Below are 23,401 nucleotides of genomic sequence, written 5' to 3' on the forward strand. Positions count from 1 at the left end.
AGCAACAATCTTCAGTAATCTGAATCTGAACAACGGATATTGGCAGGTGGCAATGGATCCCGCCAGTCAGGACAAGACTGCCTTCATCACCCCTGCTGGTTTGTACTCCTTTAAAGTCATGCCTGTTGGTTTGAAGAATGCTCCAGCAACCTTCCAAAGGCTGATGGAGACTGTCCTGGGAGATCTGAGGGAGAAATGTTTTCTTGTGTATCTGGATGGCATCATAATCTACTCCTCTGTCACTGATCATCTGCAAGACATGCAAACATTGGTTGGAGTCGTTTCCCCTCCGCAAAGCCACTGCGTCCACCATTGCTCTAATTCCGTGAAGGGAGGTCTTTACCAGATTCGGAATTCCAAACAAAATTCTCTGACTGAGGTCCGCAGTTCATATCAGGAATCCACAAAGAGCTCTGTACCTCCTGGGGTGTAGTTGCCAAGCTGACCACAGTCTACCATCCTTAGACCAACCAGAACGAGAGGGTAAACCGCATCCTGAAGGGGATGATTGCTTCATTCGTGGGGGATCACCACACAAAGTGGGATCAGCATCTTCTGAGTTTCGCTTTGCACTGAACTCTGGGGTCCAGGTGACTTTAGAGGGAAGATCACTAAAAGGTCAGGTGGACAGAGTTTCAACGTTTCACCTGACAGCCCAGCATTTGATGCAGTCCAACACCACCACACCTTGTTAGCCAGAGTGGAAGTCAGCAGAATCAAAGCCAAACAATGACAGCTCAGAAACTATGACAAACATAGATGAGACGTGTTTCCCACCCCAGTCTCGTGTCTGGGTCCATTCTCATCATCTGTCAAAGGCATTCAAGCAGTTCACTGCCAAGCTAGTTTCAAGATGGAAAGGTCCATACCGTGTTGGGGCCGGTAAACTACTTGGTCTGTTTGGAGGACACTGGGGAAGATGTCAGGACGGTCGGAGCATGTTGTTGACCTAAAGCCCTACAGGTGTACCCGACAGACAGTCAGTGAAACTGCAAGCCTGAAGTCAACAGGTGCAACTGCAAGCCTGTGGTCAACAGCTAAGACCTCCTCTCTCTCCTACTCTCACTTTCCCCCTATTATTGCCCTGCCAGACGTATTTGGGTTGACATTTTAGTTAAAAGGGAGGTTGCGTGCGAGTTTACTGTTTGAACTGTATTGATTTGGTGTGGTACTATTGATATTTGGTCGAGAAGAGTTTGGACATTTTAAGGCCTTTGTTTTGTCTATGAACACCCCCCTCACTCCTGTTTTGTTTCCTGTTTGGACCCCAGGAAAAGTAGCCGGGGATCCTAATAAAATACTAAATACTAGTTGTCCTGCCATCTAGGAAGGTTGTTAGCCTAGCCAGCTATTCGGGGCGGCAGGGTAGCCTAATGGTTAGAGCGTTGGACTAGTAACCGAAAGGTTGCACATAGCTCATATATTATACAGCGCCAAACTTATCCGCTTGACTCAAGTCATTGCAAGCACCCCTGTTCGAACAGGAAGCACCCTACCCCCAGCCATAAACTGCCAGTTTCAGTCCCTACCTCACGATCCCCTGACACACAAATACCTTCTTGCATAAACACACACACTCCATCCCCCCTCTACTGGTCGGGTGCCCAGAGCAGAAGGCTCTGCTGTGCACCATAGGGGCTCCTGCTCTGGCTGGAGCAAGTCCGCTTCCAACCCTTCGGGACCAGTCAGAAGACCACCACGACAAGACTCCACCTACATTATTCTATGTATAAAAACTGTTGTAACCTTTGTCTAAGCCCTTTTTCAGCTAACTCCGTTTTGAGTTATATGAATCAGGTCCGTGCACGTTAAAACTGCAGGGCAAGATATCTTTTGACTCAATAAACTGCCTTTTTGTTACAACTGAAATCCACTCTGTCCAGAGTCCATGATTTGGTCTCACTCTCCTGTAAGTAAATCATCAACAGTAGTGCTGTACTGTTGCTCAAAATCACTCCATTGAAATCAATTGCAAAGCAACATCACTAGTTTACTCAAAACTTGTATCTAAATTGCTGAATTAGCCAACATGCCTGTACTAACTATGTTGTGCTATGGGGTGTGACAATTGCACTGGAATGGAAGGGGTCAACTTCCATTGCATCCCCACCAATTTAAACCGTCTGCAAAAAGTGGCTAGCCGCCTTACGGAGGGATGATTGAACGCCCACAAGCACTCTTGGATGTGCAGTTCGCATTTCGTATTTAGTAAGTCAGTTCGCTATGTAGCTAGCTATGCTGTCTGTTGTAAGTCATCAGCTTGAGTAAATGCAACTTGTTCAGCGTTGATACTGTCATTAGTTAGCCATAATTGCTTTCTGATTACTTTGCAAACGTCAGCTTTCTAGCTACTGTAGATAGACATTTTAACATGATGATCGGCTCTGAGCGAAAATGAAGGAAGCCTGAGGGAAAGATGACAAAAGCGTAGAACTGGCTACAGACAAAATAGGGCCATTTATACATTTTATGTAGATATTTGCAATTTAAATGACATAACCTGCTCAGGATCCACCAGAGGAAGAGGCGGGTGTCACAATGCCCAAGGGTAGCTTGGAGGAAGAGGATGTCGACATGGAGGCATATGTCACAGCAATGCCCATGGATGCAACTTCAGTGGAAGGCTTGGAGGAAGAGGCGGAGGGCACTGTTGAGGAGGGCACTGGCCAATCTGCAAGGAAACTCTCAAACGCCTGGAAGTGGAAGATCTCTGCTGACTGAGATCGATGGGATAAGAGAGAGAAGAGGTCCTGCAATAAAAAGTAGATCAGCTGTCCTTTAATCAAGCAAGTTTAAAAAACGATGAGAGAGAGGGTCCATGAGCTGACCGGCCTCCCATCCTATGCAACATTTATGGTAATCTTAACATTCAACTCTGTGTCCCTCAAAACTAGCTTTTCAGCAGTTGTTGATCACCCGGATGAGAATGAAGTTCAACATAACACTGTACTTGGGTAATTTCTTTCATATTTCTGGGTCAACAGCGTGACACATTCTTAACAAAACATTGAATGTTATGTCAGAGTGGTTGGTTGTCTCCCTTGATTTTCTGGCCAACACAAGAACCAAATTAGGATAAGTTTGTGAACGTGTTTCCGTCCAAATTAAAATGTGTACATCCATAATTGATTGGGTTTTTCAATGAAGATCTCAAAACAAACAGCTCAGAGCACATGTACAAACCTACTCCAACTACAAACATCATAACACAGTGAAGTACCTCTCTCTCTTTTGTTTCCAGAGGTTGGGGTGGCAGCACCAGTGAAAAAATAACTTAGAACTGGGTTCATTGACAAACTGTTTCCAGAAGATGTTGTGCTGGCAGACAGACTTCACCGTGAGGGAGTCGGTGGGTTTAGCAAATGTTTATCTAAAGATACCTCCCTTCACTAAAGGGAAGTCACAACTGCGTCCTCTGAAATCAAATCTACCAGGGGTCTTGCTGCTGTAAGAATACCTGTGGAGAGACTAATTGGAGGATATAGGATATAGGACCCTGTTTCAAATTATCACTTTTACGCTCAACAAAGTCACTTCATATGCACACTCGCTCCGGAATGGGAAAAATATCCTGTATTTTATTCAGCTAAGTTCAATTATATTATTCTTACTATAAAATAATGCCATGGGACTTAGGGCATTCGGAAAGTATTCAGACCCCTTGACTTTTTCAACATTTTGTTACGTTACAGCCTTAATCTAACATCTCTGGAGACCTGAAAAATAGCTGTGCAGCAACGCTCCCCATCCAACCTGACAGAGCTTGAGAGGATCTGCAGAGAAGAATGGGAGAAAATCCCACTGCATAGCGCATACAATTAAAAAACTATTGTCATATTATTCATTCTAATCAGCCAGTTTTCTTGTTTTTACATGGACGATACATTGGAGATAATATAAGTACTGGAAACAATACAACACTATGACAAATCTGGGAAACCAGCCCTGGTATTCCGGTATTCATAACGAACTTTGAAAAGGCTTTTGATAAAGTAGGATTGGATTTTATATGTAAATGCCAGGAATATTTACATTTTGGAGAATCTTATAAAATGGGATAAAGTTGTAGCCCATTACACCTAACCCTAGGTGTAAAAAAGTAAATAATGGCTACTTCAAGTTTTAAACTGTCAAGAGGAGTAAAACAAGGTTGTCCAATATCGGCAAAAATAAAAAATACAACTTATACATTACAGTGTAGTTTACCAATAAAATTGTCTGACGGTGATGTGGACATACTCAGTATACATATGCCGAAAGAAAGAAATTCTCACTACAAGACATTTTTAATTGAAAGATAGATAAGATCTTGCTACCTTGAAAAGAAAAATAGCCTTCTATTTGTGTGTGTGTGGGGGGGGGGGGGAATCACAGATGAACTCTCATCATATCCCAGTTTACCTACCTAACAATCTGTTTTTTTTTATTACATGAGCAAAAAATATATATTTTTTGATTTGGAATGGCAAGGCAGACAAAATTTAAAACGGGCCTATTTAAATAATGAATATGAATTTGGAGGGCAGAAATAATAAAACAGACCTCTCACTAAATTCGTCAGGTATACTTAAATCTGAATGGGTTTTCTAGCAGATTAGCAAAAGTGTCTCACCCCATGTTCAAGAATGGCCTTTTTCCCTTTATTCATATAAGAACAAATAATACAATAAATAGTGGCAAAACTCAAATACACTGATTGGAAGAAAAAAAAAGTAGTAAGGAACTTGTGCAAAGCTGTCATCAAGGCAAAACCTGATATTGAAGAATCTCAAATATTTTTTATTTTTTTAATCACTTTTTTGGTTACTACATGATTCCATGAGGTATTTCATAGTTTGATGTCTTCACTATTATTCAATGTAGAAAATAGTAAAAAATTAAAATAAAAAAAACCTGGAATGAGTAGGTGTGTCCAAACTTTGATTGGTACTGTATATATATATTTGTGTGTATATATATATATATATATATATATATATATATATACAGTTGATGTCGGAAGTTTACATACACTTAGGTTGGAGTCATTAAAACTTGTTTTTCAACCACTCCACAAATTTCTTGTCAACAAACTATAGTTTTGGCAAGTCGGTTAGGACATCTACTTTGTGCATGACACAAGTAATTTTTCCAACTATTGTTTACAGACCGATTATTTCACTTATTCACTGCGTCAGAAGTTAACATACACTAAATTGACTGTGCCTTTAAACAGCTTGGAAAATTCCTGAAAATGACGTCATGGCTTTAGAAGCTCCTGATAGGCTAAATAATATCATTTGAGACCATTGGAGGTGTACCTGTGGATGTATTTCAAGGCCTACTTTCAAACTCTGTGCCTCGTTGCTTAACATCATGGGAAAATTAAAAGAAATCAGCCAAGACCTCAGAAAAACAATTGTATACCTCCACAAGTCTGGTTCATCCTTGGGAGCAATATCCAAACGCCTGAAGGTACTACGTTCATCTGTACAAACAATAGTATGCAAGTATAAACACCATGAGACCAAGCAGCCGTCACACCACTCAGGAAGGAGACGCGTTCTGTCTCCTAGAGATGAACGTATTTTGGTGCGAAAAGTGCAAATCAATCCCAGAACAACAGCAAAGGACCTTGTGAAGATGCTAGAGGAAACAAGTACAAAAGTATCTATATCCACAGTAAAACGAGTCCTATATCGACATAACCTGAAAGGCCGCTCAGCAAGGAAGAAGAATATGCTCCAAAACCGGCATAGAAAAGCCAGACTATGGTTTGCAACTGCACATGGGGACAAAGATCGTACAATTTTGAAGAAATGTGCTCTGGTCTGACGAAACAAAAATAGAACTGTTTGGCCATAACGACCATCGTTATGTTTGGAGAAAAAGGGGGAGGCTTGCAAGCCGAAGAACATCATCCCAACTGTGAAGCTCGGGGGTGGCAGCATCATGATGTGGGGGTGCTTTTCTGCAGGAGGAACTGGTGCACTTCACAAAATAGATGACATCATGAGGAAATAAAATTGTGGATATATTGAAGCAACATCAAGACATCAGTCAAGAAGTTAAAGCTTGGTTGCAAATGAGTCTTCCAAATGGACAATGACCCCAAGCATACTTCTAAAGTTGTGGCAAAATGGCTTAAGGACAATGAAGTCAAGATATTGGAGTGGGCATCACAAAGCCTTGACCTCAATCCTATAGAAAATTTGTGGGCAGAACTGAAAAAGTGTGTGCGAGCAAGGAGGCCTACAAAGCTGACTCAGTTACACCTGCTCTGTCAGGGGGAATGGGCCAGAATTCACCCAACTTATTGTGGGAAGCTTGTGGAAGGCTACCCCAAACAGTTTACCCAAGTTAAACCATTTTAAAGGCAATGCTACCAAATACTAATTGAGTGTATGTAAACTTATGACCCACTGGGAATGTGATGAAAGAAATAAAAGCTGAAATAAATCACTCTACTATTATTCTGACATGTCACATTCTTAAAATAAAGTGGTGATCCTAACTGACCTAAGACAGGGAATTTTTACTAGGATTAAAATGTCAGTTTTTCACAATTCCTGAGTTTAAATGTATTTGGCTTAAGTGTATGTAAACTTCCGACTTAACTGTGAGTGTGGGTATGTATGTATGTATGTATGTATGTATGTATACACACACACACACACACACACACACACCCGTTTGAAAGTTTGGGGTCACTTAGACATTTCCTTATTTTCTTTCAAAAACTATTTCTGTCCATTAAAATAACATAAAATTGATCAGAAATACAGTGTAGGCATTATTAATGTTGTAAATGACTATTGTAGCTATTCCATTAAAAAAAAGCTACATAGGCGTACAGATTCCACTTATCAGCAACCATCACTCCTGTGTCCCAATGGCACATTGTGTTAGCTAATCCAAGTTTCAGTTCCAGGGGGCATCCTCCACTTTTGATGTGGAGAGCTTGTACACTAACATCCCACACACTGGAGGCTTGCGGGCGCTACAACACTTCCTTCAGCAGAGAGACTCTACCCTTGCTCCATCCAATGATTGCATCTTACAACTTACTGAACTGGTATTCTCCCATAACTACTTTGTCTTTCAGTCAGACTTTTCCCTTCAAATTTAGGGTGCAGCCATGGGCTCCCCTTTTTCCCCAACTATGCAAACCTGTATGTGGGACAATTTGAAGAAGCATTCCTTTTTTAAAACAGAGACACACCCCTTACTTTCTAAAATACTTATATGGAAGAGATACATAGATGTCATTGTGCTCTGGGAAGGAGGAACTAAATGAAATGAATTCCAAACTCTACTAAACGAGAGCTCTGAATACCTCAAATTCACCATGCAGACTGATGAGAGAAAAATAAACTACCTGGAATTATGGATTATCAAAGAATGATGCATTACACACAGACTTATACACAAAGCGCAATACCTTGCTATGTGCGAATAGTATGCATCCCCTTCCCCTCAAGAATGGACTACCATATAGCCAGTTACGCAGGGTTAAACAAATCTGTGGCCACCAATCAGATTGACGCAATGCTAAAAAAAAAACGTACAAAAAAAAAAGATTCAAAATGAGAGGCTCCAAGGACAAAACTCTTGATGCAATGATGAAAAGCTCAAAAACCAAGAGCGAAATTACTTAAAACTCAACCAAAGAAGAAAAACAACGCAACCGTCCTTTGCACTAAGTACACCAAGGGTTCGGAGAAAATGAAAGCAATCCTGAAAAAGCACTGGCATATTCTGCAATCAGACAAAAACAATCAAATAATAATCGCACACCTTTTCAAGGAACCCCCCACTGGTGGTCTATAAGCGTAGTCGCAATATTGGAGATAGTTTGGTTAGATCTGACATGTCCCCTGAGCCCATTCAGACACTCCTGACACATATCCCAAATGGAAACTACAAATGTGGCTCATGCGCACAGTGCAATAACACTATAAAAAAAAAATTATTCAAACACCCACATACAGGTCAAAAGATACCTGTTAGGGGTATCATCTCATGCAAGACCAAGGGAGTAATCTATCTCATCACCTGTTCATGTGGAAAAGCCTAAGTAGGGCAAACGAAAAGACAATTAAAACAACGCATAGCTGAACACCACAGCTCAATCAGGTGTAAGAACATTGACTATCCAGGAGCAGCTCACTTTGTTGAAGCTAACCATCCCATCTCCTCCCTCAAATACACAGGCATTGAGCATGTTTCTCTACCAAGGAGAGGGAACATCGAGATCCTACTACTACAAAGGGAGGGTTACTGGATATCCTATCTAAAAACATTGACCCCTAGTGGTCTGAATATTGACTTTGATCTCAGGCCCTTCTTATGAACACATTTTCCTCCATGAACAAATCTTATAAATTGATTTTTTATTTATTTACAGCTTATTAGCGTATTCCTAATGTGTTCCCCCTGTTGATGTTAATTATATATTAAGGTTGAACCAAAAGATTACATGTAACAAAAACAATAATGTGAAATTGAATTTAACAATAATATGTTGACGCTGATATGATGTACACTATTCCATTGTTCTATATGATAATAGCATACTATATTTGATATGCCATATACAATAACAGTTTCATTCATTTTAATTAACTTAATCATTATGACACACCCCTCACTATTGTCATTGGTTACACTAATTTCACTGCGTCAACATAACCTGGTTTAAGTATTCATGACATTACCGAGGAAGGCACAGTGATGTCGAAATGTTGGTTAAAAACCCATTAAATTGCTGGGAGGTAACATGGTGTGAGACTTTATTTTGATAGTTTATAGCTAATCCAAGTTTATCATTTAAATGGCTATTGCAATTATGTTAGCACAGCTGAAAGCTGTCCTGCTAATTAAAGAAGCAATAAAACTGGCCTTTAGACTACTTGAGTATCTGGAGCATCAGCATTTGTTGGTTCGATTACAGGCTCAAAATGGCAAGAATCAAAGAACTTTCTTCTGAAACTCATCAGTCTATTCTTGTTCTGAGAAATGAAGGCGATTCCATGCGAGAATTTGCCAAGAAACTGAAGATCTCGTACACTGCTGTGTACTACTCCCTTCACAGAATAGCGCAAACTGGCTCTAACCAGAATAGAAAGAGTGGGAGGCCCCGGTGCACAAATGAGCAAGACGACAAGTACATTAGTGTCTAGTTTGAGAAACAGATGCCTCACAAGTACTCAACTGGCAGCTTCATTAAATAGTATCCGCAAAACACCAGTCTCAACATCAACAGTGAAGAGGCGACTACGGGATGCTGGAATTCTAGGCAGAGTTGCAAAGAAAAAGCCATATCTCAGACTGGCCAATAAAAAGAAAAGATCAAGATGGGTAAAAGAACACCGACACTGGACAAAGGAACTCGGCCTAGAATGCAAGCATCATTTCGGAGTTGCCTCTTCACTGTTGATGTTGAGACTGGTGTTTTGAACAGTACTGTGTGTTTTTTTAAATATATATATAAACAAAAAAAATATGGGGGATTGTAAATGATGGACAATTACATTGATGGAATCTATACAATATTAAGGCTGGTCTTTCCCTAACAAAAAAAGAATGTAAGACAGGTAAACAACCTGCTATTTTTTTTAAAGATTAAAAAAAATCACTATGGCCTACATTGTAAACTGAAAAACATGTTTAAAAAATGAAATAAAAAGTATTCTTCATTATCTTGAAAAACTGCATCTTCATAACTGGCTTAAGACATCCAATGGATTTGAGTTTGCGCACTGCTGTCAATGACAAGAATATAGTCTATAGTGCTAGCGACGTTGGTTCAGTCTCTTGTACAGGCACCCTATCAGTTTCACCATGCTGCCCTGAGATAGATGACATCTTTTCTTCTGATGACTTCTCCTGCGTCTGCAAACAGTAAGCAAAGAGCAATATTTAGAAACAAATTATTCCAACTTATGAGAAGCCACAGCTACAGTGCATTCGAAAAGTATTCCGACCCCTTGACTTTTTACGTTACAGCCTTATTCTAAAATAGATTTCTCAATCTAAACACAATACCCCATAATGACAAAGCAAAAACAGGTTTAGAAATGGTTGCAAATGTATTTACACAAAAACCCACAAAAAAAAACATATTACATTTACATAAGTATTCAGACCCTTTACTCAGTACTTCGTTGAAGCACCTTTGGCAGTGATTACAGCCTTGATTCTTCAAGGGTATGACACTACAAGCTTGGCACACATGTATTTGGGGAGTTTCTCCCATTCTTCTCTGCTGATCCTCTCAAGCTCTGTCAGGTAGGATGGGGAGCGTTGCTGCACAGCTATTTTCAGGTCTCTCAAGAGATGTTTGACAGGGTTCAAGTCCGGACTCTGGCTGGGCCACTCAAGGACATTCAGAGACTTGTCCCAAAGACACCCGTGTTGTCTTGGCTGTGTGCTTAGGGTCGTTGTCCTGTTGGAAGGTGACCCTTCATCCCAGTCTGAGGTCCTGAACGTTCTGGAGCAGGTTTCCATCAAGGATCTACCTTACTAGTATCCCAGTCCCTGAAAAACATGCCCACAGCATTATGCTACCACCACCATGCTTCACCATAGGGATGGTGCCAGGTTTCCTCCAGACGTGACGCTTGGCATTCAGGCCAAAGAGTATATATTGGTTGGTTTCATATTATTGGTTTCACAGGCCAGAGAATCTGGTTTCTCATGGTCTGAGTCCTTTAGGTGCCTTTTGGCAATCTCCAAACTGGCTATTGTGCCTTTTACTGAGGAGTGGCTTCCATCTGGCCACTCTACCATAAAGGCTTGATTGGTGGAGTGCTGTAGAGATGGTTGTCCTTCTAGAAGGTTCTTCCATCTCCACGGAGGAACTCCGGAGCTCTGTCAGAGTGACCATTGGATTCTTTGTCACCTCCCTGACCAAGGCCCGTCTCCCACGATTGCTCAGTTTGGCCAGGCGGCCTGCTCTAGGAAGAGTTTGTGGTTGTTCCAAACTTCTTCCATTTAAGAATGGAGGCCACTGTGTTCTTGTGGATCTTCAATGCTGCAGAATGTTTTTGGTACCCTTCCCCAGATCTGTGCCTCGACACAATCCTGTCTCGGAGCTCTACGGACAATTATGAACTGACTCTCCAGCAGACGGACTGGATTCCAACAGAGAAGACAAAAACGACATACGGGCCTAAATATATACATTGCAATTATTCTCGAATGAGCGGCCATTCGTGTGCAAAGGATTAGCATTTCAATTAATATAATTATCAACTATGTGTAGTGAATCCATTTAGTTTTTCCCGCTCAGTCCCCACCCCTTTCGTTTGGCTACCAAGCTGTCATATCGGCTTCGTCCGCTAGGGACTTTCTTTGTATCATGTAGTAACCTAAATATCTACTGTTTGTTTAAGTAATTCTGTCTGACTAGTTAGTTAGTAAATAAATAAGCCAATTTGTATATCGCTGATTCATGATTTAGGCTAGGGTTTGCACCGTGTACAAAACATTAACACCACCTTCCTAATATTGAGTAGTGCAACCCCTTTATCCGGTCCCCTCGAATTCATCTACACGGATTGAAGTGGATTTAACAAGTGACATCAATGAAAGGATCATCGCCTTCACCTTGTCAGTCTGTCATGGAAAGAGCATGTGTTCATAATATTTTGTACACTTAGTGTATATTAGTAATACCCAATGACGTGCGCCTGCCTATTCATGTGGATTTGTCTATTGTAATACCATTACAGAACATCATTCACATTACCTCAAAACATTGCCACCACTGACAGGATCACTGCACACAATCATGTGTTGAAGGTACATGCACATTGACCATGACCAGGCAGGCAAACAAAAGCACAATAAAGGACAGTGGCGTTAGAACAATTTGGGTAAAATAAAAACACCGGTTCTGCAATTAACCAACTGATGTAGAATCTGAATCATCCTATTAATGCATATAAGGTGCTGTGGTAGGCATTTAAAAACAAGGACAGGGGACTTATTGACTGTATACCCATAAACATAGGTCATTTTCCAATATCCATAATGTAGTTTACAAAAGTTCAAATCAGGAAAGCTGGTCTGAATGATCGTTTTTCAACAGTTTGACAACCATCCACCACCAGCTATAATAACCTCATGGCCCGTCATTGGAACACCTTTCACCTAGCAGGAGGCTTTCAATGCCAGCTGCCAAGCAAAGTGCTACCCGTCACCAGCATTTGGATCTGAGGAGCATGCCGACACCAAGTGGTTTCTGTGCGAAGTACAGGAGGGGGCGTGTTACCATGTGGCGTTTTGTCCCCAAGTTATCCTATATTCAGTGTGTTTATGCAACTTGTCTGGACATAACATTTGTCAAAACATGCTAACTAGTTAAAAGATCCCATTTCAGATCTAGCTAATGATTATGCCCATGTTAAATGCAGATAGCAAAACCAATGAGTCAGCCTATTCATTTATAGCCACTTGGGCTACAGGTGATACCGCTTATAGCATACGATAGATAGGCTATATGCTTGGTCCAATATGTTAAAATCATTTTACCAATATGTAATATCTTATTGGGCTTATTTCTGGGAGGTGGAAATTATATTTTAATTAATTGGAGTAGAACGTCCTTTTAAAAAGTCAACGGTTGAACTTCTCCAGTCCTTCTACATACAATTTCCCCAAATCCCCACTCTACGCAACCTTTTCCTCCACTGCTACAGAAGCTGTCGGGTCCCCTCTGTGGCTTGCAGCTCTGAAGTGTAAAATTATGTTTGGTTGTAGTTTTAAGGATTTGCGGTACAGCTCACGGCTGAGACCACTTGCTGAAGTGGCTTGCTCTCTGCTGGCCTTACCTCCGGTATACACTTCCAGTGTAGCGGCTAAAGACCTAGAATGACAGGCTGCTTTCGATAAGCCCCCAGGTTCATAAGGGAACACCTTCGCATCCATATCTCAGCTGAGATCAACACAAACCACTTACATTATTCCCTTGTGTAGTTGGTGAGGGCTGCCTCTCGGCCAGCTGCTTAGACTCCCGGTCAATAGCCACCTTAGATTCAGACGTCACGTCCCTCTCATTGGGTTTGGCTTTAGCTAGAGAGGGTTTAGCTAGAGAGGGTTTAGCTTCTTGTGAGTCATTGCCTGCAGTTGTGGCCCCACCTACAACTGGTTGTTGTACCTTTTCCTGGGCGTTGCTAAACGGCCAGTCGTCGTTCCTCAGGGTCTCCACGTTTCTGGGAGGGGAGCATTGAAGGGCCTCCCCCCCTGCCAGTGGGTCATGGTTTGTACCTCTCAGATGGGCCTGGGGCTCGGGCTGGTCCATGGCTGGAGGAGGGGTGTCCCTGGGCCTGCCGATTCTCAGCAGTCTCGTAATGCAGTGCTTGATGGCTGCCTGGCATCTACAGTACATAAACACCTGAGGAACATGAGGAATATACTGCTTCAGTGACATGTAGCGAACTGGCTACAACTGGAAACAGTTACTATGACTGCTGTGTGATAGTCAGGGATGGGCTCAATTCCATTTAAATATGGAAGTAAATTTTAATTTCTCATTCAAAAAGGGCCAATTATTTTCTTAAGGATTTTTCAACACCAATTCTCTTTCTGAATTGTTTTAATTGAAATGGGATTTACCCAAGGCCTTCTAAAAGTGTTTCAAGTGTGTGTGTGTGTGTGTGTGTACACGCACCAGGATGGAAAGCACGAAGAGGAGCACAGGGATATCCCGGGTGACCGGTAGGACCTTGATGGCTACGAGCAACTCGCTGATCCTCTGGCCAAAGTGCTTCCGAGTTTCCGTGAAGAGGTCGGTGATGGTCATAGTGATTGCATTCAGAGAGAGACATAACACACCATCATGGAAATGGGCTAAATGCTACACAGGTAATTGGTCATCAACAGGGTTGCGGTCAATTCCATTTCAATGCAGGAAGGATTCACTCATTGTTTACTTGATTTGGACAGGTAGAATTAGAGACAGATACAGAGAGATGGGAAGGATATAAGGGTTGGAGTTGGGGTTTGATCCCTCATCTCCGGTAGGGAGCAGTTTATGTGCCGAGGGCATTTACCGCTAGACCAAAGGCTCTGCACTTACATCCTGTACGGCTGACTTGAAATGGAATTGTCCCCAACCCCGGTTGTCAACTACAGGTTACCTTAGCTTGGGATACGAGAAGGATTGGGCTGACGTTGAGGACTTTGTTGTACATCTTACAGAGACCTTCCTGGAGAGTCATGGCACCTCTGTACCAATCTGGGGTAAAGGTAGGAAGGAGTCCAATATAGAAGGCTTCATGGCAACATAAACCAATATGCATTTCCACAGTAAGCTTACTGCAAAAAGTGTAACAAACTGTTTATGCTGTTGGAGACCATTAGCACATTTTCTTGTATACTTATCTGTTCTAATAATTATGGGTAAGGGCTGATAAAAAAATATAGTAATTTACAAATCGGACTATTTTCTCTCTTTACTGGTATATATCACTATATTCTCTTAAATATATGTTTATATATATATATATATATATCCTTTGAGATATAAAGTAGTGTTAGGTGGAAGCTCTTTGTGTATGAGAAGTGGAATGTTTTGGTGGACTGCAGGAATGTGTACTCTCGATAACTCAAGGCCCTCTCTTGACTGATAACAAGTCCTGTGATATGCGAGGAGGAGCACAGAGAAATAGTGGATGATGGAAAAGTACTGAAACACATCTTTCTGGAAAGGAAGACGTGAGAACTAAGGGTATAAAATGGGCATTGAATTGTATGTTCTTAGCTGACACTTCCAGTTGGGTGTAACAAATCTAGTTTGAGCTTCTTTTTTTTGCTGTCTTCCTGGAGTTTGTACCAGAAATCTAGAACCTCTGTGCATATCACAGGACTTTTTTTTACCAGTGGTGAGAGGGCCTCGAGTTGTTGGGAGTACACATTCCTACAGTTCACTGCAGTCCACTAAATAAACTCCACTTCTCATACACAAAGAGCTTAAACCGAACAACACTTTCAATCTACAAGGATATATATATAAAACAAAAATCATTCTAAGAGAACATCATTATATAAACCAGTAAAGAGCGAGATTGTAAATGACTATTTTATCAGCCCTAACCCATAAAAGGATTATTACTACTGATAATAATACAAGAAAAGGTGCTCAAGTCTAAATGGTCTCCAACCAGAGTATGTGAGCGGAGTTGAGTGGTTGGAAATCGCGCTTGTCGCACATGGAGAGGTCAAAACCGCTCCATGCTGAAAAATAAATAAATAAAAAACTTCTGCTCCAATTTGCTCCATTCATTAAAATCACAATTTAACCAACACTATTTGTGACTACCTGGATCTACCAATTGTTTTTTAAGTATTGAAACCAAAACATATGGATTTGAATGCAAATTATTTGAATAAACATGAAAAGGTGAATGTAAGAAGCGAAAATAGGCTACATGTCATTAAATAGCAGGTAGTCAGGAACGAAAATGAATTACTTAGGCTATATTATTTCAAGGCTATAGCCTACAAATAAATACATTGTGAAGCATTTGCGTGTGCGACACAATAGGCTGGTTGTATTAAATCATTATAGTCTATAAATTGCGCATATAGGCTGTGACTCAAGAGTTAAATAAAAATGAAATGAAAAATTACTTAATAGTGCCTTTGAATTCATTTTTAGAAACATGAGTTTGGCCAGTCTGTGGTTTCAGGCTCATGCGATGGTGCCTGGAGAGCAGGCAAGCCGTGGAGAATACCCTCTCCACACTTGCAGAGCCACTGGGGATGCTAAACACCCTTTTGGCCAGAAGTGCATTAAACACTTCGTTGTATTAAATTATTAGTCTCCAAATTGCGCATATAGGCTGTGACTTACTTAGAATTAAATAAAAACGACAAATCCCTGATTAGGCTTAGCGCCATTAAATTCACTTTTAGAAATACGAGTTTGGCCAGAGTCTGTGGCTTCAGGCTCATACTAAATTTCTTGGAGAACTGTACACTTGCAGAGCCACTGGGGATGCTAAATACCATTCGGGCCACTTTTGCCAGGCTGGGCAGGAAGGCAGAGTTGTTTTTAAATGTTTCTATAGGTAGGCCTAAAAGATTTTTAGGCAAAATAACCCAATCAAAACGGAAAGCTCCTTGAACATGGGAATATGCCAGTCCTTATTGGGCCAAAATCAATGATGGCCTATAGTATAGATAATAGAACAAAAATGAACGAAACACACGATTTTTTGGGGCTTATAAATGCTTTGCTACAATGACAGTTATCTACCCATCTCGTTCCTTTCTGTCTGCATGTGCACGTAGAAAGTATGGGATGGGTATCTTTTCAGATTCCACAATGATTATTGAGTTGGACACTATATCCCCGCATTCCCCCTTGGTCCTCGTCGTTGTAAGTCGACTTGATTTAGCATTTGTGTGTTCTATCAATTTCTTTTTGAAAATATTTAGCGAACTCCGTAACCGTAGCTAAAGGAAGGGGCTGTAGATAGCAGCACACTGGCATGCTCTGAGCTCGTGAAGCGAGTGCTACCGGAGCGCTACTTTGGAGCGGGCTAAAAGGCCGATGCCCCGGCCTTTGGGAATCTCACTCCACGCTCCAGACAAATTAAGCATGCTCCACTCCTCTCCGCTCACATACTATGTCTCTAACAACGACCATGCGTTTTAATACCTAGTTTTTTAATGGCATTACAAAATGGATATATTATCTCTTCATGCACCAATTATTATAAAAGAACGACGCATTTATTCAAATGTAATCCCAAATTTTTGTTATGCAAAACTCAGGTGTTAATGTTTTTTGCATCAGCTCACCATTTAAGTCCCACCAGTCAATTTTCCCGGTGCATTTCGCGTCGACGGCAAAGTCAATCTGACAGGACAATAAAATTACAATGACAGATATGATGGATTTAGCATTGTACCATTCCTGGATCAGAAGCTGGTTTAGTGGCAGTTGCTGCCGTCCCTGGGTCCACACACCCACAGTTCGAACCCTGTTTCCACAACTGCTATTATCCCTCATCTATCAATCAATCTCACAACAACAAAAAACACATCATAGTCCAACTCTCCTGATAAGACATTTTGGTTTTCCCTCAAGATATTCCTTGGTGCTCCTTCAATTTATTTAGTTGGTTTAGATTTTTTAAATTATAGACTATGGCATATTATAAATAGCTGAACTAGCTTAAATCATCCTTACCTGTTCATAAACCCCCCCAAAAATATTATTTGCAAAGACAAAATACTGTTGTAGCATTTAGCCTACATATTTTTTTTTTTACTTCTGAGAACAGGAATCAATTGGCCACTGTCTGAAAATAAGTAATTTTGTACCTTCAAATATTCTTTAAATTAATTATAATAACTATATTTATTTACTACTAGACATAGAACATCATAGACAGTAAGGGGTTATTAGCAAGTGGACATTTTACAGAATGCATGGAAGTGTGTATTGATAATTTACCTTGTAGAGGAGGAAGCAAAACCACACCAGACCGATGAGAAAGCAGATGGTGAAGATTCGCTTGAACTGGACAAACCAGGAGACTGTAGACCACAGCTCGCTGCAGACGATGACCACTATAATTAAGACACAAACAAACACCTGGAAGAGAGAGAAGGTCCTTTAGAGCAGGGCTTCCTAAACTCTGTCCTGGGGGCCAGTTTAGAATTTTTCATTAGCACTACACAAGCAAATTCAAATAATAGCTTGATGAGTTGGTTATTTGAATCAGCTGTGAAGTGCTACGGAAAATGTTTAAACGTGCACCAAGGGGGGCCCCCAGGACAGAGTTTGGTAAACACTTCTTTGGCTTTGTTTTGGTTCATTAAGAAATGCTAACAGCCATGACTGAATTCAAACAGGATTTGGTTTCAGGGTGTGGGTGTCTCGTGTTCGCAGGTGGGAAGAGTTAACTAAATCATTTTGTCATTTAGCTTCAGCCAGCTGGTGAGCGAGCGTGGAAAATTTGGCTCGACTTCGGATAGCCCATCTCTGGGACAATATTTTCATGTCGCACATATTTTAGTTGTCTCATTAAATGCTTTCAATATTTGTATCTACATTTCTAAAAATGTTTTGATGGTTGGAGGTTAAGTCATAAACATTTGGAGCTACTGACCTTTTAAAATATTGCCCCGTGTACATTATGTAGTTTACGGATGTCTCCAACTAGCCACATAGGGATATCGAATGTCAAACCAAATTGACCATGGGCATTACGATCAGGTTTCTAATTGACGATTACTTGGGTACTGCCAGCTGTGGGCCGGATTATAATAAACCCAACGCACGGAAAACTGTTACGGTACCCTTCATTCCGTGACTTTCCTATCGTGCAAATCTGTTTTGGAGGAGAACTACTTTATGACCAAAATGATCCTATTTACATTTTGTAGTCAATGTTGACACAATAATAAAATGTTTCTCGCTCATATTGATGTCTCATAGGCCATTTAAGTTTTTAGGGGCAGTCGCTCCTTAAATAACTGCAATGACGATGAGAAATATTTCCTGGCGTTATAACGCCAACGAGTGGTATCAGTTCTGTCTTGTCTTGAGTGTACAGTAAATGACTGTGCTCTGAATCGTAGCGGTTAAGATATCGATGAACACAAAAGTGGCAGTTAGCTTGTGGAGCAGATCGGACTCGCCTTCTCAAGCAGAGATCAGACATGCCAGCCAGCACCATTGAGAGTAGTTTTGTTTTCATATGTCCTTTAGTTTGTGTGTAGGCTAGTCCTTGCCCATGAGTTACTGTGTTTTCCAGAAAATACGTTCCCTCACAGAAAAATAAAAGTTATTTTAAATTTCATCCTCCCTGTAGCCTACTTTACAAACTGTCAATCATCAATTCCTTCAGGCAAACCACATGTGGTGTGCACTTGATTTTGAGCATCACAGTCCTTCTGCTACACATTATCACCTTCATGACTGTGTCGATCTCCACACCAAAGGTGTCCTCAAAGTGCCATCTCGAGGCCTCGAGTTCATGTGGTTTGAGATCCACCAGGATCTGGCTGAGGGCATCGTCCAGATCCCCCATTCTACAGGTGTCCATTCCCTCCAGAAGCTTCCAGATCTCCGCCAACGCTTGCCGAGACAGTCTTACTTTGGCGTCGTAGTAGAGATCATTCTGGAAATCACTGGGCTAGTGGTTGGAAAGGAATAAGAAAATAAATAGCACAACAAAGTACAGTCACTTGGCATATACAGATAGCATATTACATCACAAGGGGGTAAAACTTGGGTTGGGCGATGTCAACCTTTATCCCATTGTGATTATGTACTCAACTTTTATAAAAGATGGTATTGCCCCCTATTATAAATACCTCCGCTACAACCACTGTCAGGCTATAGCGCAAAATCACATTCTATAACTGGACGATTCATGGCGAAAAATAATGGTTGTGGGCAGAGGCTAAGTGAAGGCAAATCTTTTCTAATCTTTCTGGTGGAGTCTCAGCATGGCCAGGTCAGGTGTATGTGCACGTCTTTGTGGCGCGCCCACGGAGAAATGACAGTCAACTGATGAGCAACAGGCTTTCGTACCGTACTGAGTTAGGTTATATTGTTTGTTCCGTCTCTCATAAAGCTGCCATTGAGAATAGCCTATGCCTAGGCCAATGGACTGACCTTCCTTCTTGTTCTTTTTGAATGCGGCACATTTTGGACAACTTCTCAGGCTATTAAAATATTTGGGAAATAGGCTACTGGGTCACAACTAACTTTTCTTGACGCTTTTATGATCGGCTACTAGCCATTTGGTTTTCAACCTCGCATGGAGGGATTTTACCAGCCCGCACAAATTGTTTATTTCATAACCCCCTAGAGACGATATCTGAGTCGACATCTAATTAGCTTAATACAAAAATCCCCATCAAAATCTGTTTAACAGAGATATGTTGCTTTTTTTGCATGGGCTGCGTCTTGATCCACCACATCCGCTCATGTCGGCCTTCCGCATCTACTGTGGAAGGTGGCAAAGCTAAAGCAGTATTTAGCAGACCAGGAGATGTCCCGAAAAATCAGTTTTCTAGCGAAAAAAAAGTATCTCTGAACGATTTGGGCTACACACGAATATGAACCCTCTATGGAAAGATGAGACTCTCACGAACAGGATGCTGTTCTCCGTTTTAGTATACGGGTAATTCCACGTTAATGCCCATGATTTTGACAAATCCACTCATTTGAAGGGGAGTCAACATACTTTTGTATATATAGTGTACATATAGTGCATTTGGAAAGTATTCAGACCCCTTGACCTTTTCTACATTTAGTTACATTACAGCGTTATTCTAAAATAGATTTTAAGAAACATCCTCAATCTACACACAAACAATAATGACAAAGTGAACAGGTTGACATTTTTGCACATTTATTCAAAATAAAAACAGAAATCCTTATTTACATATGTATTCAGACCCTTCGCTATGAGACTCAATTGAGCTCAGGTGCATCCTGTTTCCATTGATCAACCTTGAGCTGTTTCTACAACTTGGAGTCCACCTGTGGTCAATTCAATTGACATGATTTGAAAAGGAACACATCTGTCTATTTAAAAAGGTCCCACAGTTGTTGACAGTGCATGTCAGAGCAAAAACTACGCCATGAGGTCGAAGTAATCGTTCGTAGAGTTCCGAGACAATATTGCGTCGAGGCACAGATCTGGGGAAGGGTAACAAAACATTCCTGCAGCATTGAAGGTCCCCAAGAACACAGTGGCCTCCATCACTCTTAAACGGAAGTTTGGAACCACCAAGACTCTTCTGAGAGCTAGCCGCCCAGCCAAACAAGCAATCGGGGGAGAAGAACCCAATGGTCACTGACAGAGCTCCTCCGTGGAGATGGGAGAACCTTCCAGAAGGACAAACATCTCTGCAGCTCTCCACCAATCAGGACTTTATGGTAGTGGCCATACGGAAGCCACTCCTCAGCAAAAGGCACATAACGGACTCTCAGACCATGAGAAACAAAATTCTCTGGTCTGATGAAACCAACATTGAACTCTCTGGCCTGAATGCCAAGCGTCACGTCTGGAGGAAACCTGGCACCATCCCTACGGTGAAGCATGGTGGAGGCAGCATTATCATGCTGTGGGGATGTTTTTCAGCGGCAGGGACTGGGAGACTAGTCAGGAGAGGAAATATGAACAGAGCAATGAAAACGTGCTCTAGAGCGGGTTCTCAGGACCTCAGACTGGGGAAAGGTTCACCTTCCAACAGGACAATGACTCCAAGCACACAGCCAAGACAACGCACGCAGGAGTGGCTTCAGGACAAGTCTCTGAATGTCCTTTAGTGGCCCAGTCAGTGCCCGGACATGAACCCAGCTGAATATCTCTGGAGAGACCAGAAAATAGCTGTGCAGCGACGCTCCCCATCCAACCTGACAGAGCTTGAGAGGATCTGCATAGAAGAATATGAGAAAGTCCCCAAATATAGCTGTGTCAAGCTCATAGCATCATACCCAAGAAGACTTGAGGCTGTAATCGCTGCCAAAGGTGTTTCAACAAAGTACTGAGTAAAGGGTCTGAATACTTATGTAAATGTGATATCTCCAGGTTTTAAATTTATATTTATAAATTGGCAAACATTTCTAAAAACCTGTTTTTGCTTTGTCGTTGTGGGGTATTGTGTGTAGATTAAGGAGCGGAATTTGTTAGAATAAGGCTGTAACAAAGTGTGGAAAAAGTCAAGGAGTCTGAATACTTTCCGATTGCAGTGTAATTTGAGGTTTAGAAAGTTGGTTTTGGCACTGCAGCTATCTAGAAATGACCACAGTCATTTGTGTTAATCAACTTGCTTGATAGCTTCTTTGCTAGTAGTACAGTATGACCATGGGCAGAAACTGCTTCTACCAATAGAAATCCCCGATCACACTTATAGGCAATGTCATGGTGACATTGGCTAGCTAAGCTCATGTGCAGGTACACATCAGTGTCAGTTTCACAAGGTTGGAGTAACATGAGCTTTGGCTCTAATCCAGGTTGTGCCTTTAGATTGAGAAAATTAACAACTATGGAAGAATTTTCCACTTTTTTCACTCACAATTTTCCACTCTCATTGGCTGTGTTTAAGAGCATCAAAACCGTGATGTATTGTGGGAAAATTGTGAATGACTGATGCTAATAATTGCCTGCAGTGTCAGCTGCAATTTCAAGTCCATAGACGTCTCAAACCCCGGCCTGCTTCGCAAACGTTCCCATAAATCTTGCAATGTTGCGCCTCTGGGTTTAGAAACTCTGGTTAGGTGCTGAAGATTCTAATGTGATTCTAATCAACACATCTAACATCTGGAATGAGCAATCAAGCTGCTTTATATGAAAATAATCATGGCCTTTAAACCTTCAAGCTGCATACTGGACCCTATTCCAACTAAACTACTGAAAAAGCTGCTTCCTGTGCTTGGCTCTCCTATGCTGAACATAATAAACGGCTTTGTGAGTTAGTGCTAACGTTTGACGCAAGGTACCAAATGCAAATTAATATGTGACACGTAGTAATGTCACAATAACATGCAAAACAAGCAAGCAAGCCCCCCCCCCCCCCCCCCCAAAAAAAAATATATATACACACACAGTCAGAAGTTTACATACACTTTAGCCAAATACATATAAACTCAGTTTGACAATTCCTGACATTTAATCCCACTAAATATTCCCTGTTTTAGGTCAGTTAGGATCACCACTTTATTAAGAATGTGAAATGTCAGAATAGTAGAGAGAATTATTTCTTTCATCACATTCCCAGTGGGTCAGAAGTTTACATACACTCAATTAGTATTTGGTAGCATTGCCTTTGAATTGTTTAACTTGGGTCAAATGTTTCAGGTAGACTTCCACAAGCTTCCCACAATAAGTTGGGTGAATTTTGGCCCATTCCTCCTGAAGGAGCTGGTGTAACTGAGTCAGGTTTGTAGGCCTCCTTGCTCACACACAATTTTTCAGTTCTGCCCACAAATTTTCTATAGGATTGAGGTCAGAGCTTTGTGATGGCCACTCCAATACCTTGACTTTGTTGTCCTTAAGCCATTTTGCCACAACTTTAGAAGTATGCTTGGGGTCATTGTCTATTTGGAAGACCCATTTGCAACCAAGCTTTAACTTCCTGACTGATGTCTTGAGATGTTGCTTCAATATATTCACATAATTTTCTTTCCTCATGATGCCGTCTATTTTGTGAAGTGCACCAGTCGCTCCTGCAGCAAAGCACCCCACAACATGATGCTGCCACCCCTGTGCTTCACGGTTGGGATGGTGATCTTCAGCTTGCAAGCCTCCCCCTTTTTCCTCCATATATAACAATGGTCATTATGGCCAAACAGTTCTATTTTTGTTTCATCAGACCAGAGGACATTTCTCCAAAAAGTTCCCATGTGCAGTTGCAAACCGTAGTCTGGCTTTTTTATGGCGGT

At 41.3% G+C, this 23,401-nt stretch overlaps 1 protein-coding gene across 5 annotated transcripts in view; it reads right to left on the reverse strand.

Moving 5' to 3' along the window:
* LOC139413073 (chloride channel CLIC-like protein 1) overlaps positions 1–23,401 on the reverse strand; it is a 29,375-nt gene that overhangs the window by 1,691 nt on the left and 4,283 nt on the right. For 2 of the 5 annotated variants that reach the window (XR_011634762.1, XR_011634763.1), the window contains 7 exons: positions 18,912–19,136; positions 17,450–17,590; positions 16,792–16,849; positions 14,124–14,221; positions 13,655–13,750; positions 12,944–13,378; positions 7,790–9,873 (listed from right to left, as the gene is read on the reverse strand). Coding sequence is in view for 3 of the 5 variants with exons in the window: in XM_071160104.1 (XP_071016205.1) it covers positions 9,766–9,873; positions 12,944–13,378; positions 13,655–13,753; positions 14,124–14,221; positions 16,792–16,849; positions 17,450–17,590; positions 18,912–19,136 (1,164 nt within the window). In the remaining 2 variants the exon portion in view is untranslated. Of the gene's footprint in view, positions 1–7,789; positions 9,874–12,943; positions 13,379–13,654; positions 13,754–14,123; positions 14,222–16,791; positions 16,850–17,449; positions 17,591–18,911; positions 19,137–23,401 lie in introns of those variants that run through there. The other 3 variants (XM_071160104.1, XM_071160106.1, XM_071160105.1) reach the window with 2 other exon arrangements.

The sequence above is a fragment of the Oncorhynchus clarkii genome, chromosome 7 (assembly GCF_045791955.1).
Source record: "Oncorhynchus clarkii lewisi isolate Uvic-CL-2024 chromosome 7, UVic_Ocla_1.0, whole genome shotgun sequence".
Classification (NCBI taxonomy): Eukaryota; Metazoa; Chordata; class Actinopteri; order Salmoniformes; family Salmonidae; genus Oncorhynchus; species Oncorhynchus clarkii.